Source organism: Poecilia reticulata, chromosome 9 (assembly GCF_904066995.2).
Source record: "Poecilia reticulata chromosome 9, P_reticulata-male-v2, whole genome shotgun sequence".
NCBI lineage: Eukaryota > Metazoa > Chordata > Actinopteri > Cyprinodontiformes > Poeciliidae > Poecilia > Poecilia reticulata.
Window position 1 is genome coordinate 31,427,573 of NC_088838.1, and position 12,812 is coordinate 31,440,384.

At 40.9% G+C, this 12,812-nt stretch overlaps 1 protein-coding gene across 5 annotated transcripts in view; it reads right to left on the reverse strand.

The window, feature by feature from the left end:
* The window catches only part of wdfy3 (WD repeat and FYVE domain containing 3), a 91,742-nt gene that overhangs the window by 47,579 nt on the left and 31,351 nt on the right, over positions 1–12,812 (reverse strand). For 4 of the 5 annotated variants that reach the window (XM_017306700.2, XM_017306699.2, XM_017306698.2 and 1 more), the window contains exons 9-17: positions 12,212–12,691; positions 11,597–11,707; positions 8,994–9,187; positions 6,055–6,326; positions 5,128–5,325; positions 4,100–4,183; positions 2,809–2,998; positions 2,513–2,727; positions 847–959 (exon numbers count right to left, since the gene is read on the reverse strand). In XM_017306700.2, the coding sequence (XP_017162189.1) occupies positions 847–959; positions 2,513–2,727; positions 2,809–2,998; positions 4,100–4,183; positions 5,128–5,325; positions 6,055–6,326; positions 8,994–9,187; positions 11,597–11,707; positions 12,212–12,691 (1,857 nt within the window). The remainder of the gene's footprint in view (positions 1–846; positions 960–2,512; positions 2,728–2,808; positions 2,999–4,099; positions 4,184–5,127; positions 5,326–6,054; positions 6,327–8,993; positions 9,188–11,596; positions 11,708–12,211; positions 12,692–12,812) is intronic. The other variant, XM_017306701.2, reaches the window with a different exon arrangement.

Sequence of the window (12,812 nt, forward strand, 5' to 3'; positions counted from 1 at the left end):
TCTGCCAGGAGGTTTTCTCCCAGGAGGATTTCTAACAGTAGGTTTTCTACCAGGAGGTTTTTTCCCAGGAGGATTTCTAACAGTAGGTTTTCTGTCCGCCTGTCCCAGGCGCCGCAGTTCAGAGGGTTTCCCCAGACGTAAAAATTCCCTGCCGGAGAAATTTACCAGAACGTCAGAACAAACAATAACCAGAAAACACCAGGAGGTGAGGTTTTCTGCCAGGAGGTTTCCTATCAGGAGGTTTTCTGCCAGGAGGTTTCCTATCAGGAGGTTTTCTACCAGGAGGTTTCCTATCAGGAGGATTCCTATCAGGAGGATTCCTACCAGGGGGTTTTCTATCAGGAGGATTCCTACCAGGGGGTTTCCTACCAGGGGGTTTTCTACCAGGAGGTTTTCTACTAGGCGGATTTCTAACAGTAGGTTTTCCCCCAGGAGGTTTTCTCTTCAAATTTCCTGTCAATTTTAAGCATTTATGGTAATTTATTTGAAGGAATGTGCATGAGACTGGCATAACAACCTGTCATGAAGTGTCATTCGGTAAATAATGACACTTTTACTGAGCTACACATTAAAGTGTCATTATTTACAACTTTTAATGCAAATTTACATTAAAAGTGTCCGTTTAATACAAATTTGTTGACACTTTAAATGTAAAGTTGCATTCAGTGTCATTAATTACAACTTTTAATGCAAAGTAATTTGATAGTCAACTATCACCTCAGAAAATAAGCATTTTTCAAAACGCCTTCAGTGTTTGACTCTAAAGTTTGCATAACTTTCTGCTCTCCTGTCGTTTGCAGAATCAATTTGATTAGGAATATCAGAGAAGAAGAAAAAGAAATGTACTTCTCATGTCTGCGTCGTAGCCGAGGGAGCTGGGCTTGTGGACCCGGTACTGCTTCAGGAGCTTCTTGTCCCAGGCGCCGCAGTTCAGAGGGTTTCCCAGACGTAAAAATTCCCTGAAGGAGAAATTTACCAGAACGTCAGAACAAACAATAACCAGAAAACAATGAGAAATACAAGCATTCTGCTAATTCTTTTCTTTTTTGACATGTTATTTTATTGTTACTGCATTTCTTCATTTAAGTATAGTCTATTATATATATTAGATACAATGCAGAGGTCTGTATATAAAAGGTATTACACCTGGTCAAGAACTGCCGTTGAGTTAAAAAAACAAACAAACATATATAAATTAAAGACAAACTTATATTCTTTCAGCAAATGATCCTTTTAGAGTTGATCAAAGGCATGAAAATTGCAGCAATCCCCTTTTTTTCACTTCCGATACAGAAATCTAAGCCTTAATGGCTGAAACCCAGAAAACTGAGCTGGATAGACTTCACCATCAACACAATCAATAAATGGACTGAATTACAAACATATTTGATAATTCTGCACCAGTACAGCAAACGCAACACTCTTAACGTCTAAGCAAGTCGACTGCAGCCAGGTTTTGTGGTTTTAGTAACAACAAGCATTTCCTATTTATTACAATTAGGCCAAATCAGTGAGATAATCTTCCAACTACAGCAACATCTTTGTGTAACGGCAGTTTTCAGTCACTTGCATGCCTGCTGGCATCTGTCACCTGTCAAAGTGTGGAGTTCGTGACACAAACTCGACCAGATGACATCAGACAGAGAGACAGACTGGCAACAGAAGCAAGTTAAAGTAAGAAACACAGAGACAGTGAGAGAAAACGGGGTAGCAGACACGTTTATTCCCACTCAGCATAATTAAAGCTGGAGAGAGCGAGCAGACAGGCCATATTTACATATAAAAACAACCGACCTCGTGCTCATGAAATAACTTCCCATCATCCCTGAGCCATGACCGCCCGTTTTATTTAACCAGTCAAGCAGGAAATGAGAGTCATATCTAAGCCTCATCATCATCATCAAATCTGGCAGCGCAGACACAACCTGTCATGCCTTCTGATTCCACTTCTCACAATATTTTCATAAAAATACAGCAATGAATTTATTCATGAAGAATAGTAAATTCAATTAGATCCTGTATTGTGTTTCTTTATCTCTGCGAAAAGAGTCAGAACAAAACTTCAGTTATTACAGCTAGAAACAAGAGATCAGGCCTGAAATCTGGGTGTAGTGATGGACCTGAACCTTCAGAGTCACATAAAGACAGTTACAAAGTCGGCCTTCTAGCACCTGAAGAACATCTCCAGGATTAGAGGACTTATGTCTCAATGAGATCTAGAGAAACTCATCTGTGCATTTATCTTTAGTCACATAAATTACTGCAACAGCGTCTTCACAGGTCTGAATAAAAAAATCAATCAGATCCAGAACGCTGCTGCTGGGGTTCTGACTAAAACCAGGAAGATGGAGCACATCACCCAGTTCTAACGTTCATTGCTTGTTTCATACCTGGTGACTTTATGACGTTTTTACAACATAAAGTATTCCTTCCTATATGTGCTACACATACAACCTTGACTCCATAAATCAGGATTCAGAATGTTTCATTCAGCGGTTGTCGGTGGCGGTACCTGAGTGCAACGGGCTGCAGCGCCTGCGAGGCCAGCCTCTCGAACATCCGCTGCAGCGGCGGGTGCAGCGGGTGGTCTTCATCACCGAGCGCCTGGCTGCAGCGCTGCAGCAGCCGCTGGTGGAGGCAGGCCTCACACAACACCTGCTGGTTCCGCTCGCTGTTCACCAGGAGCTGCAGGATGTTGGCAACGGCGAGCTGGAGGTCGAGGGCATGCTGGAGGAGAAGGTCGAGGTCAGACGTCGGGAGCTGAAGGAAACGCCGTCACCTCCAGGTGCGTACGGTCAGTTTTCTCACCTCGGGTTGGCTCTCGGAGGAGACGGAGGGCAGCAGGTCCAACATGGCCAGAACGGCCCCAGGGTGGATGACCACCATGTCGGACGAGGATGAGAAGGAGGCAGGGTGTGACGGGTTCACCAGGTGGAGTTTGAGGTCCGTCAGGGCTTTGACCGGGGCGGAAGAACCCGACGTGCCGTAGTAACCGTGCCTGGGGCAGAAACAAAACGAGAGATTAGAAGATTTAAAGGAAATCTTCGCCTCTAATTCCACATTTTTATTACTAATATCATAATTACTATTTAATTTTCTTCTTTTTTTCTATTTTTTTTATCTGCTGTGAAACAGGATACTGGGTTTTTCATAAAAGCTTCAATATTGAACTGATTGGTTAATTATCTGCTTTCATTTTAAACATTTCCCACTTTTCTCCCTTTTTGTTTTTAGGCTCAGTATCTATTATCTAATCCTACCCAGGCTTAGCTATCCACATAAAATCCCAACAAAATACAATAAAAATGGCGGTTGTAACAAAAGTTGCACTAATTCATCAAGGCATTGTAATTTATTTTTATTTATCCATCCTCCATTTAGGCATCAAGATTTGAAAATAACAAGTTACTCCAAGCACAATTTTAAAAAGCCTAAAATTTTGTTTGTAATGATTAAACTGTCTATAACATGAGTCAGCAGTTTTCGCGCCAACTCATCCAGAGTAACGGGGTGGAGATGAGGAAATCTGCAGGCTGTGACGTCAAACAGTTAGGAAAAAAAAAGAAAACAAAATTACAGAGCAGCAAATTCCTGCCTGAGGAGACAAGAGTCAGCAGAGAGTGAGGCAGGAAGCTTTTACCACGTGTCAGTTATTATCCGCTACCACAATAAAAACACCCAACTTTACTGTTTAAACAAAATGTCTATGTTTTGAATAAACATCATTTTGGTAATTCTAACTTAGCTAAAACAGGAGAAGTTTTGTCAAGATGAAAAAGTGTCGGGGGCGAACAAAATCTTTCAGAGGGGGGCAAATGGCCCACGAGCCGCACTTTGGACACCTTTGTCCTATATCTTGCTGAAAAGTTACTTTAAATTAGTTTTGTTTAATTTCAAGTCTGTTAAGATACTTTAACTAGAAATTAAACCAAATTCACTTGGTAAGGTTTTGTGTTTTTGCAGTGAATGTATTTCTGTCCTACTGCTTTAGAAAAAGGCTTAAAACCGGCAGCACAGCTGAAATTGCTCTTAGCATCAACAGACAGGAAATGGGGAGGAAGAGGAAGGGGTGAGGAAGAAGGCAGAAAGCTGTAGCTACCTCTTTCTGGCGAGTGCAGGCGTACCCCACGGTGAGGGCAGCGAGGTTTCATGAGTCAGGCATGGAGGCACCTGCTCTGCACGACTGCATGACCACAGGACACACACACACACACACACACACACACACACACACACACACATGAAGAGGAGCACAGGTTCACACACACATTTATGTGCAGCCGTGCAGGCAGCCCAGACCGAGGATGAAGAGCCAGTCAGCACCAATGTTAGAGGAAGAAAGGAGAAAGAGAGAAAAGAAGGAAAGAAGCTGTTAGTTGAGAAAAGCTCCAGTTTGGAGAATGTGGACTCAGATCTGAACACGGAGTTTCAGGTGAGTGTAGAAATGACAGAAAGAAAGATTAAAGGACAGAAACTAGACTTCTTAAAAGCTTCAGCAACAGGTTTCTTGATAAGTTTGCCAACTTATCGCAGCAGCAAATGAGCTTCTGGTCGGTGAGTAAACAGAAGAGCAGCACGACTGAGCAGAACAGAAAAACTGGACCGGCTTCACGCCGACGTGAACTTAACTGAGAAACTAAATATCTACCTCTGCAAAGTCTGAGCAGCTCAAATTATATATGTTTTGTTGACAATATTTTGAAGCCATTTAATATGGTGATGGCAAAACAATGCAAGAGCACAAAGATCAATAAACGTTAAATTTTAGTGAACATTTAACTGGAAGGCATTTTAAATATTCAAAATAAATAAACAAAACAACAAAAATAACAAATATAGTTAGTTATAATATAATGTCTGTGTAAATAAAATTGTCCTTCAAAAAAGGAGCAAAGCACCAGACAGAAGAATTTTACCGCCCAGTTTTTGGTAGAAAGAGAGAAAAGAGAAAACTGACAAATCATGCAAACGGAAATTATTGAGCTTGTTTTAAATTTTTCATGAAATCAATTGATTCATTGCTTATTTGAAACAAATGATAGAAGGGACACTTTAGCTGTGTTTGTGTTGGTATTGTGTTGGTATTGTGTTGTTTGTGCGGCTTATGGGTTTCCACAGTTCGCCCACCTGTCGAAAGAGTCGGTGGCCATCTTGTAGAGGTAAATGAAGAGCTTGCTGCAGTGTTTGAGCGTGGGACAGACGCTGTCTCCAGCGCAGCCTGCGGAGGACGTCTCGTCCTCCAGCAGCCTCTGGAAGGGCTGAGCATTGGACGGGAACACTCCGGTTGGGCCCAGCTTCCTCATGTCGGAGAAACAACCCAGCAGCCTGGAGGAGGGAACGTCAAAACGCTCACACATCATGAAGTCCAAAGATTCACACCGCAAAAACACAAAATATTCACAGGTCATTTTGGTCCAGTGCAAATATCCTATAACACCTCAAGTCACTTTTCAGCAAGAAATATGAGCTTGTTTTAAGATAATAGTGCCTTAATTATTGACTTAAAACAGCCAATCCAGAATGCTGCTGCTGGCGTTCTGACTAAAACCAGGAAGATGAAGCCCATTACCCCAGTTTTAAGTCCTTCCACTGGCTCCCTGTAGCTCAGAGAATAGACTGTAAAATACTGTTGTTAGTTTATAAATCACTGAATGGCTTAGCACCACAACACATTAAAGATCTGCTGTTGTTGTATCAACAGAACCAAACATGGAGAAGCAGCTTTTGGTTTTTATTCTCCACAAATCTGGAAGAAACTTACAGAAGACTGCAAAACAGCCGAAACACTGAGAATGTAGACTAAAAACCCATCTGCTTAGAGTTGCTTTTGAAACATTAGATCTATTAGCTCTACATGGATCTAGTACTTTTTCACCAATATTAAGGAATTACTAACCAAAAACAAGCTCCTTTATCTCGCTGAGAAGTTAAGTTTTGTTTCATTTCAAGTGTACTTGGAACAACACCTAGACCTAGAACTGGACCACTGGGTGAAATTCTGTGTTTTTGCCGTGTAAAAGTAAAAATATATTCCGGCTGTTTGTTGTTTGTTACCTCACAGCATCGGCCAGCTTCTCGTACTGGATTTCGGTGCGGAAGAAGTGCGAGTTGGCCGGCTCGTAGCGCATGGCGGCGGTGAGCGTGCAGAAGACGGTGTGCAGGAGCTCGAAGACCTGGTTCTGGTTGACCCGCTCCCAGCCGTGCCGCGGCGGCTGGCACAGCGAGCGCTCCATGGCCACCAGGAGGGAGGTGATGTACACGAAGCCGCCCACCTTGCGGAACACCGTGCGGGTGCGGTGACTCTCGCGCAGCACGGCCAACAACGCCTGGAGACGGAAAACACAGATCCATCAGGCACCATCAAAATATTACAGGTAAAAGTAAATGAATACATGTTAAAGTATTTAATATGAAGTTAAACAGAAAGCAACTGTGTGTTGTACTGAAGAAGATTTTAATTTGTTGGTAAAATGACAAAAATAAATAAAGAAGGCCATTAATGGTGCGACTACCGTTATTAACTTTTTATTTTCTATAACAGAAATTACTCCTGGATCAGTCGGTTGTAGCAAACAGCTGCTCATACTGAGCTGCGTTCTGGTTCTGCAGGCGGTTTCCTCCTGTTAAAGGAGAGTTTCTCCTCTCCACTGTCGCCACATGCATGCTCGGTATGAAGGATCGCTGCAAAGTTAACAACGACTCAAGCAAACGTCCACTGTCCTGGAGGAGCGAACGCTGCACGTTAATAACTGGATGCAATCTGCTGGGTTTCCTTAGGTAGAAAACTTGTAACCAATTTAAGTAATAAATTAAACTTCACTGCATTATTTAGTAACTAGGATCAATTTGGACTGAATTGAATTTTCTTAATTAATCGGATTTTAAAAATGGCAAATTCTGCTGATTTTTGATTAAACCATCTGTGCCTTTTTTATAAAATAATAGAAATACATTAAAGGATGCACATAAACAATTCAATTGCTTTTTTTTATTATTAAAAAGCTAAAGAGTTTATTGCAACCCTCCCGACCCCACTGAAGGACAAGGGTGTAAGAAAATGAATGAATGAATGAATGAATGAATGAATGGATGGATGGATGGATGGATGGATGGATGGATGGATGGATGGATGGATGGATGGATGGATGGATGGATGGATGGATGGATGGATGGATGGATGGATGGATGGATGGATGGATGGATGGATGGATGGATGGATGGATGGATGGATGGATGGATGGATGGATGGATGGATGGATGGATGGATGGATGGATGGATGGATGGATGGATGGAGTTTATTGCCTAAAATTTTATTAAAAGGAATGCTTCTATGTCACTTTAAGATTTTTATCTGAAATGCAAAATGTCTGCATTTTTGTACATTATTGACATAATTACTGTTTTGAATATGTTTTTTGAGTATGCCCACTCCAGAACCACTCCAATGATTAATCTATCATAAAATTATTTGACGATTTTAATAACTGATTAGTTATGATTTCACTGATTAATCGTTTCAGTCGAAGCGTTCATACAGTCAGGAATCGTGCAAAAAGTAAAATGTGAAACTAGTTCTGTTTACTGTCGCCTATGGCAACCATGAATTGAATGTCTGACTAAAGCTACAGAGCAGAGGAATAGCATGCGCCAGTAACAAAGAAGAAGTAAAACCAGCCAGCTGTTTCCTGCTGCATTAACAAAGTCCTGCTAGTGTCAGCACAAAGTTTTATTAAACCAATCACAGGATGTTGGAGAGTCTTCCTCTAACTTCACACTGGGAAATCACCAGCAGGCTGCAGCTGTGCACTAAAAGTCTGAGTGTGGGGCATTAATTTCACACGCAATGTGGAAGATTAATGCAACAAACCCCTGATAGATTCTTCTCACCTGTAAAACATGAAATGAGGGCTTTCACAGGGTTGAGCCGAAGATTTATACGAATTCTCTCATTTACGGTGCACAAATAAAAGGCCTATTTAAAGCTCCGTGCAGTTTCTTTTTATGGTGATAATTAAAATCCATGATTAGTGAAATTGAAGTAAAATGCTGACAAGTTAATCCAGGCGAAGGCCTCGGAAGGCATGAGATTTACTTCATCTGCAGGGGGAAGGAGTTTAAAAATGCAATTATGCCTGGGAAAATGAGCCGGCCTCTCATCCTGCCAGTGTGTGAAAGTGTGTGTACGGTTCCAGCTTTTATGTGCGCCTAACTCTCAGAGATCCTGCTTTAAAGCAATTACTGTGTGCAGCGCTACAAATGCATATTGATTTTTAAAATCACTCCCTTTCGTGTCTGGACGTTCTTACCAGGATTTACCGACAAGCTTTTGGAGGTGCAGACTTTGTTTCTGCTTGATTCCTTCTGGCTGTATAATAATTAAATTGTAGAAACAGCCTAAAAATCAAAGCTGGAATGAAGACAAACAGTTGAAACCAGACGACGCTGCTTCAGAAGTAATTTTGGTTTAAGGACAAAGGTGAGTAAATACCCAAAAATGATGCTCAAGTGAAAGTAGCTCTACTTCAACTACTTCAAGTATTTGGTAAAATGTGTACTCAAGTACTGAGTAACTGATTAAATTATCAATCATTTAATATTTAAAAATTACATCATTAGATGGAACAAAATATATACATTTTTGTACCATCAGGACCAAAATGACAATAATTTGCATAAGTAACAAAAAATAACAAAGTCAGGCAAGGAAAATGTTTCCAAATCAGTTTCTTTCTTTCAATAAAAAAACTTATGAAACTTTAGCAGAAACTGCAGGTGTGTGTGTGTGTCTGCTGAATTTTTTTTTGTTTAAAACATATTTTACTCAAGTAAGAGTAAAAATACTTCATAATAAAATGACTCCGGTAAGAAGTAAAAAGTACAATGTCGTAAAAATAATTTTTTTTCAAAAAAGTTACTGAAGTAAATGTAATTGATTAAATGTTAACTAGTTACTACCGAACTCTGGAGACGGTTGACCGTTTGTGTTTGTTACCCGCAGTATGTCGGTCTTCAGCTGCAGCTCGCTGGACGGCGCCGAGTGCATGAGGCCCAGCAGCGTTCCCATGTCGTCGTCGCCGCTGGGCGACAACACGAGCTGCTGGATGATGAGCAGGGCGTGTTCCCGACACTGACGGTACTTCACGATGTTGTGGACGCAGCGAGCGCCGCCGAACTCTCTGAACAGAGCTAAGAACGAGAGGGGGGGGGGAAAGAATTAGAAAAATCTTAGTCCTTGCATATAAAATGTTTGATCCACCTGCTTTCTATAGTTTTAGCAGCTGTGATGTCATCATATGATGAAAACAAAGTTATCTTTTGAGGCTCACTTATTACAATATTGGTGTTTCATATCAGTCGATATCGATAATTGCTCACCAGCTTTTTGTTTTAAATATGTGAAATAATGCCAAAGTGGTGGAATGACATTTCCTGTTTTCCACAGTTTTCTCTTCGTAACGTTGTTTTTCATTTTTAAGCAGTTATGAGGCAAAACCTGAAACTGCTGCTGAGCAAATTACTCAAAAGATTGTTACTAGGTAACCAAAACGCGAGACTTAGTAAGTTGCTCATCATGTTGTTGCTAGGCAACCAAAGAGTGAGAATTAATTGATGCCACCATCGTAGCTTAGTTGGCTGTTAGAGGTTGAGCAGCTAAAGCTTTTCTGCTGCCTACATTTCCCAGAATGCTCTGTAGTTCTGGATCAGAGTTCAGTGAATATCCTACGAATTGAATATTATAATATTATAAGATTATAGGATATAATTATAATAGGATTATAATATAATTGATAGACTTGCTGCCTATCAATTACTGTGTATTGATATTGATGATGTGTTTATTGCGATATATATTGTTATTAATATTGTCCAGACCGCCGCTCGCTATTAGCTTAACCAGAGCGCGGCTAATATTTTTAGCTCAATTTTAATCTGTTTAAATTGAAATGTACACACCTTTAAAAATCAGCATTGGTGGCTCAACGCTGCTGGTACTGAATAAGTTTATGTTCAAACAAAATTAGTAAAAGAATATGTCAAGTTAGCCAAAAAACAGTAACACTTCTAATATGCCAACAATGCTTTACTTCAGTGATGTTTATTAAAATAAATAAGCTAGTATATATCTATATATATATTGCAAATGTTCAATAAATTTTTATGAGTTTAATTTTAAATAATGTAAAATTGTATTTAATACATATATACTCGAAACGTTGCATTTTATGGTTCAATTAAATTGTTTATAATAAATAAAGAGGTTAACGCTGCCACAAATTCAATGAGCATAAGTCAGATTATTATGATTTTTTTAACCCAAACATCAACACCTCTTCTTTCTCTAACTATCCTACAGCGAGCTCCTTGATTTTTCTTTCGTCCATCCAAATGTCAAGCACTTGCTTCGATTCTCCGTCACGTCAGAGTGGCAGCTAGCCGCTCCAGGTGCGTAATGCAAATGCAATCAGAGTGAAGAGCTCCCGATGTCTCCCACATCATGACTTCCTCTAATGACGACAAACAGTCACCATCCAGGTCACAGAGAGCAGAGCTGCAGGATGGTTATTCTGGTGACTCACCCAGTTGCTCCAGCAGACTGAGTCACACAAACACACAAACTCATACGCAAACAAGAGGTGTGAGTGAAACCAGCTCTTCAGATTTAACAGATTATAGAAAAATCTTTTCTGATCTCAGTCATCAGGGTTTATAGGGAGGTTAAAGCTGAGACATTTCGTGGTCTGATAGAAAATTAACAACAAGCTGAACAGAACTGCTCTGTGGTGGATGAGGGGAAATAAACAAATGGGAGATTATTTGCAGGGTTAATTAAACACCACAGTTAGTGAGTTTATCAGTCTGAGCCAAAGACGCAAAGACAAACAAACCATGATAACCCAGAATGCAATTATAATGAGAGTAGAGTTCCTGCTAATTACTCATGTTAATAGAGAGAAGGAACGAAAAAATGGAAAAAAGAAACAAACGACCAAACAAATTAACAGAAAGGAAGAAAGTAACAAACAATGAAGAAAGAATGAAGCGAGAGAGAGAAAGAAAAAGGGAGAAAGGAACAAAAAGAGAAAGAAATTAACAATTAGAGAGATAAACGAATGAACAAAAAGATACGAAAAAATTAACAGAAAGAAAGAAAAAAACAAATGAGAGAGAGAAAGAAAGAAAGAAAGAAAGAAAGAAAGAAAGAAAGAAAGAAAGAAAGAAAGAAAGAAAGAAAGAAAGAAAGAAAGAAAGAAAGAAAGAAAGAAAGAAAGAAAGAAAGAAAGAAAGAAAGAAAAAGGAAAACTAACTAGAGAAAGGAAGGACTGACAGAAGGATGGACATGCTAATAGAGGAGTGGATGAACGGATGGATGGACAGACGGACGCTGACCAGCTCCAGAGGAAACCTGGTTCTCCTGATCCGACTCTGATTCTGTGAACCGGTGGCCGACCTGCTTTGGGTCAGTCAGACGTCCTGCTGGCCTGATTTAAACCCTCCAACCTGCAGCTTTGTGTCTGAATGTTAGTGGAGATTTCACCCCCGGTCTGTGAAATCACCCTGCATGCGCAGCCTGCAGCCTGCATGTGGTGAATTTACCTGCGTTGGTGTTGGTGCTGCTGGAGCCCTGCAGCAGGACCGTCAGCGTCTCCATCACCAGCCAGGCCAGCTGCTTCTGCTCCTCCGCTATCGGGTTGTTCTTACAGTCAGCTGAGCGCAGAAAGACAGAACAAGACAATAAACACCATTAAATTGGCTACACCTTTCCAGGTGAGGGCATCACCTGGAAAGGTTATTACTCATGTTAACATCAATAATTCATTGTTACTGTTATACGTCACAAAATACTGTTTTTAACTGTCTTTGTTAAAACACAAAATCTTACCAAGTATTTTTGCTCTAGTTTCTACTGCAAATACACTTGAAATAAAAACAAAACTAACTTACATAACTTTTCAGACAATAATTTCTTAATATTACTGAAAAAGTGCAAAATATCCTTTTATTACACTTTTTCCCATAAGTAAAATAATCTGCCAATGTAACCAGCAGTTTTTCATCAATATTAAGGAAATATTTACTAAAACGTTACTTATTAATTAAATTTTGTCTTATTTTAAGTGCAGTCAGATATTTTCACTAGAACTAGACTAAAATTTCTTGTTGAGGTTTTGTGTTTTTGCAGTGTAATCTTTGCGGGTGAATTTTTGTCACCTTGGTCGTTGTTTTGCGGCTGCTGTTGCGACACCGGGTCTTTGAGCAAGGCGGCGTACTTGTGCAGCAGGTTGACCATGACTTCCAGCAAGCCGACCTCCCGCAGCACGTCGCTGAACACGGGGTCGTGCCTGGCCAGCTTCAGCAGCGTTCTGACGGCGGTGATGCTGCAGGAGAGCGACGTGCTGGACTTCAGCAGCACGCACACACTGAACAGCTCCTTACACGGCACGTAGTTCAGGCTGAACACCACGAACTCCAGCAGCTCAAAGTACTTGGCCTGGGCCTCAGGCAGCTTGGCCACGCGCTCGGCGAACTGCGACAACGTGTGCTGCGACTCCAGGATGAAGTAGTTGGCCGGCTCGGCGGCGTAGATGTTCCCGATGGCGTCCAGCAGCATGCAGGCCAGGCGGCTGGTTTTGGCTCTCAGGAAGGCGTTCTGCAGCACCGAAAAGGCCTGGATGTTCCGAACTGTGTGACCTGAAGGAGAGACAAGAACAACATATAAACAGAGATAAGAGGGAAAAAAAATATCTGTTTGGGATAAAAAATATTAACTGGGAGCAACAACGAGCAAACGCTGAAGTAAAGGACACGCCTC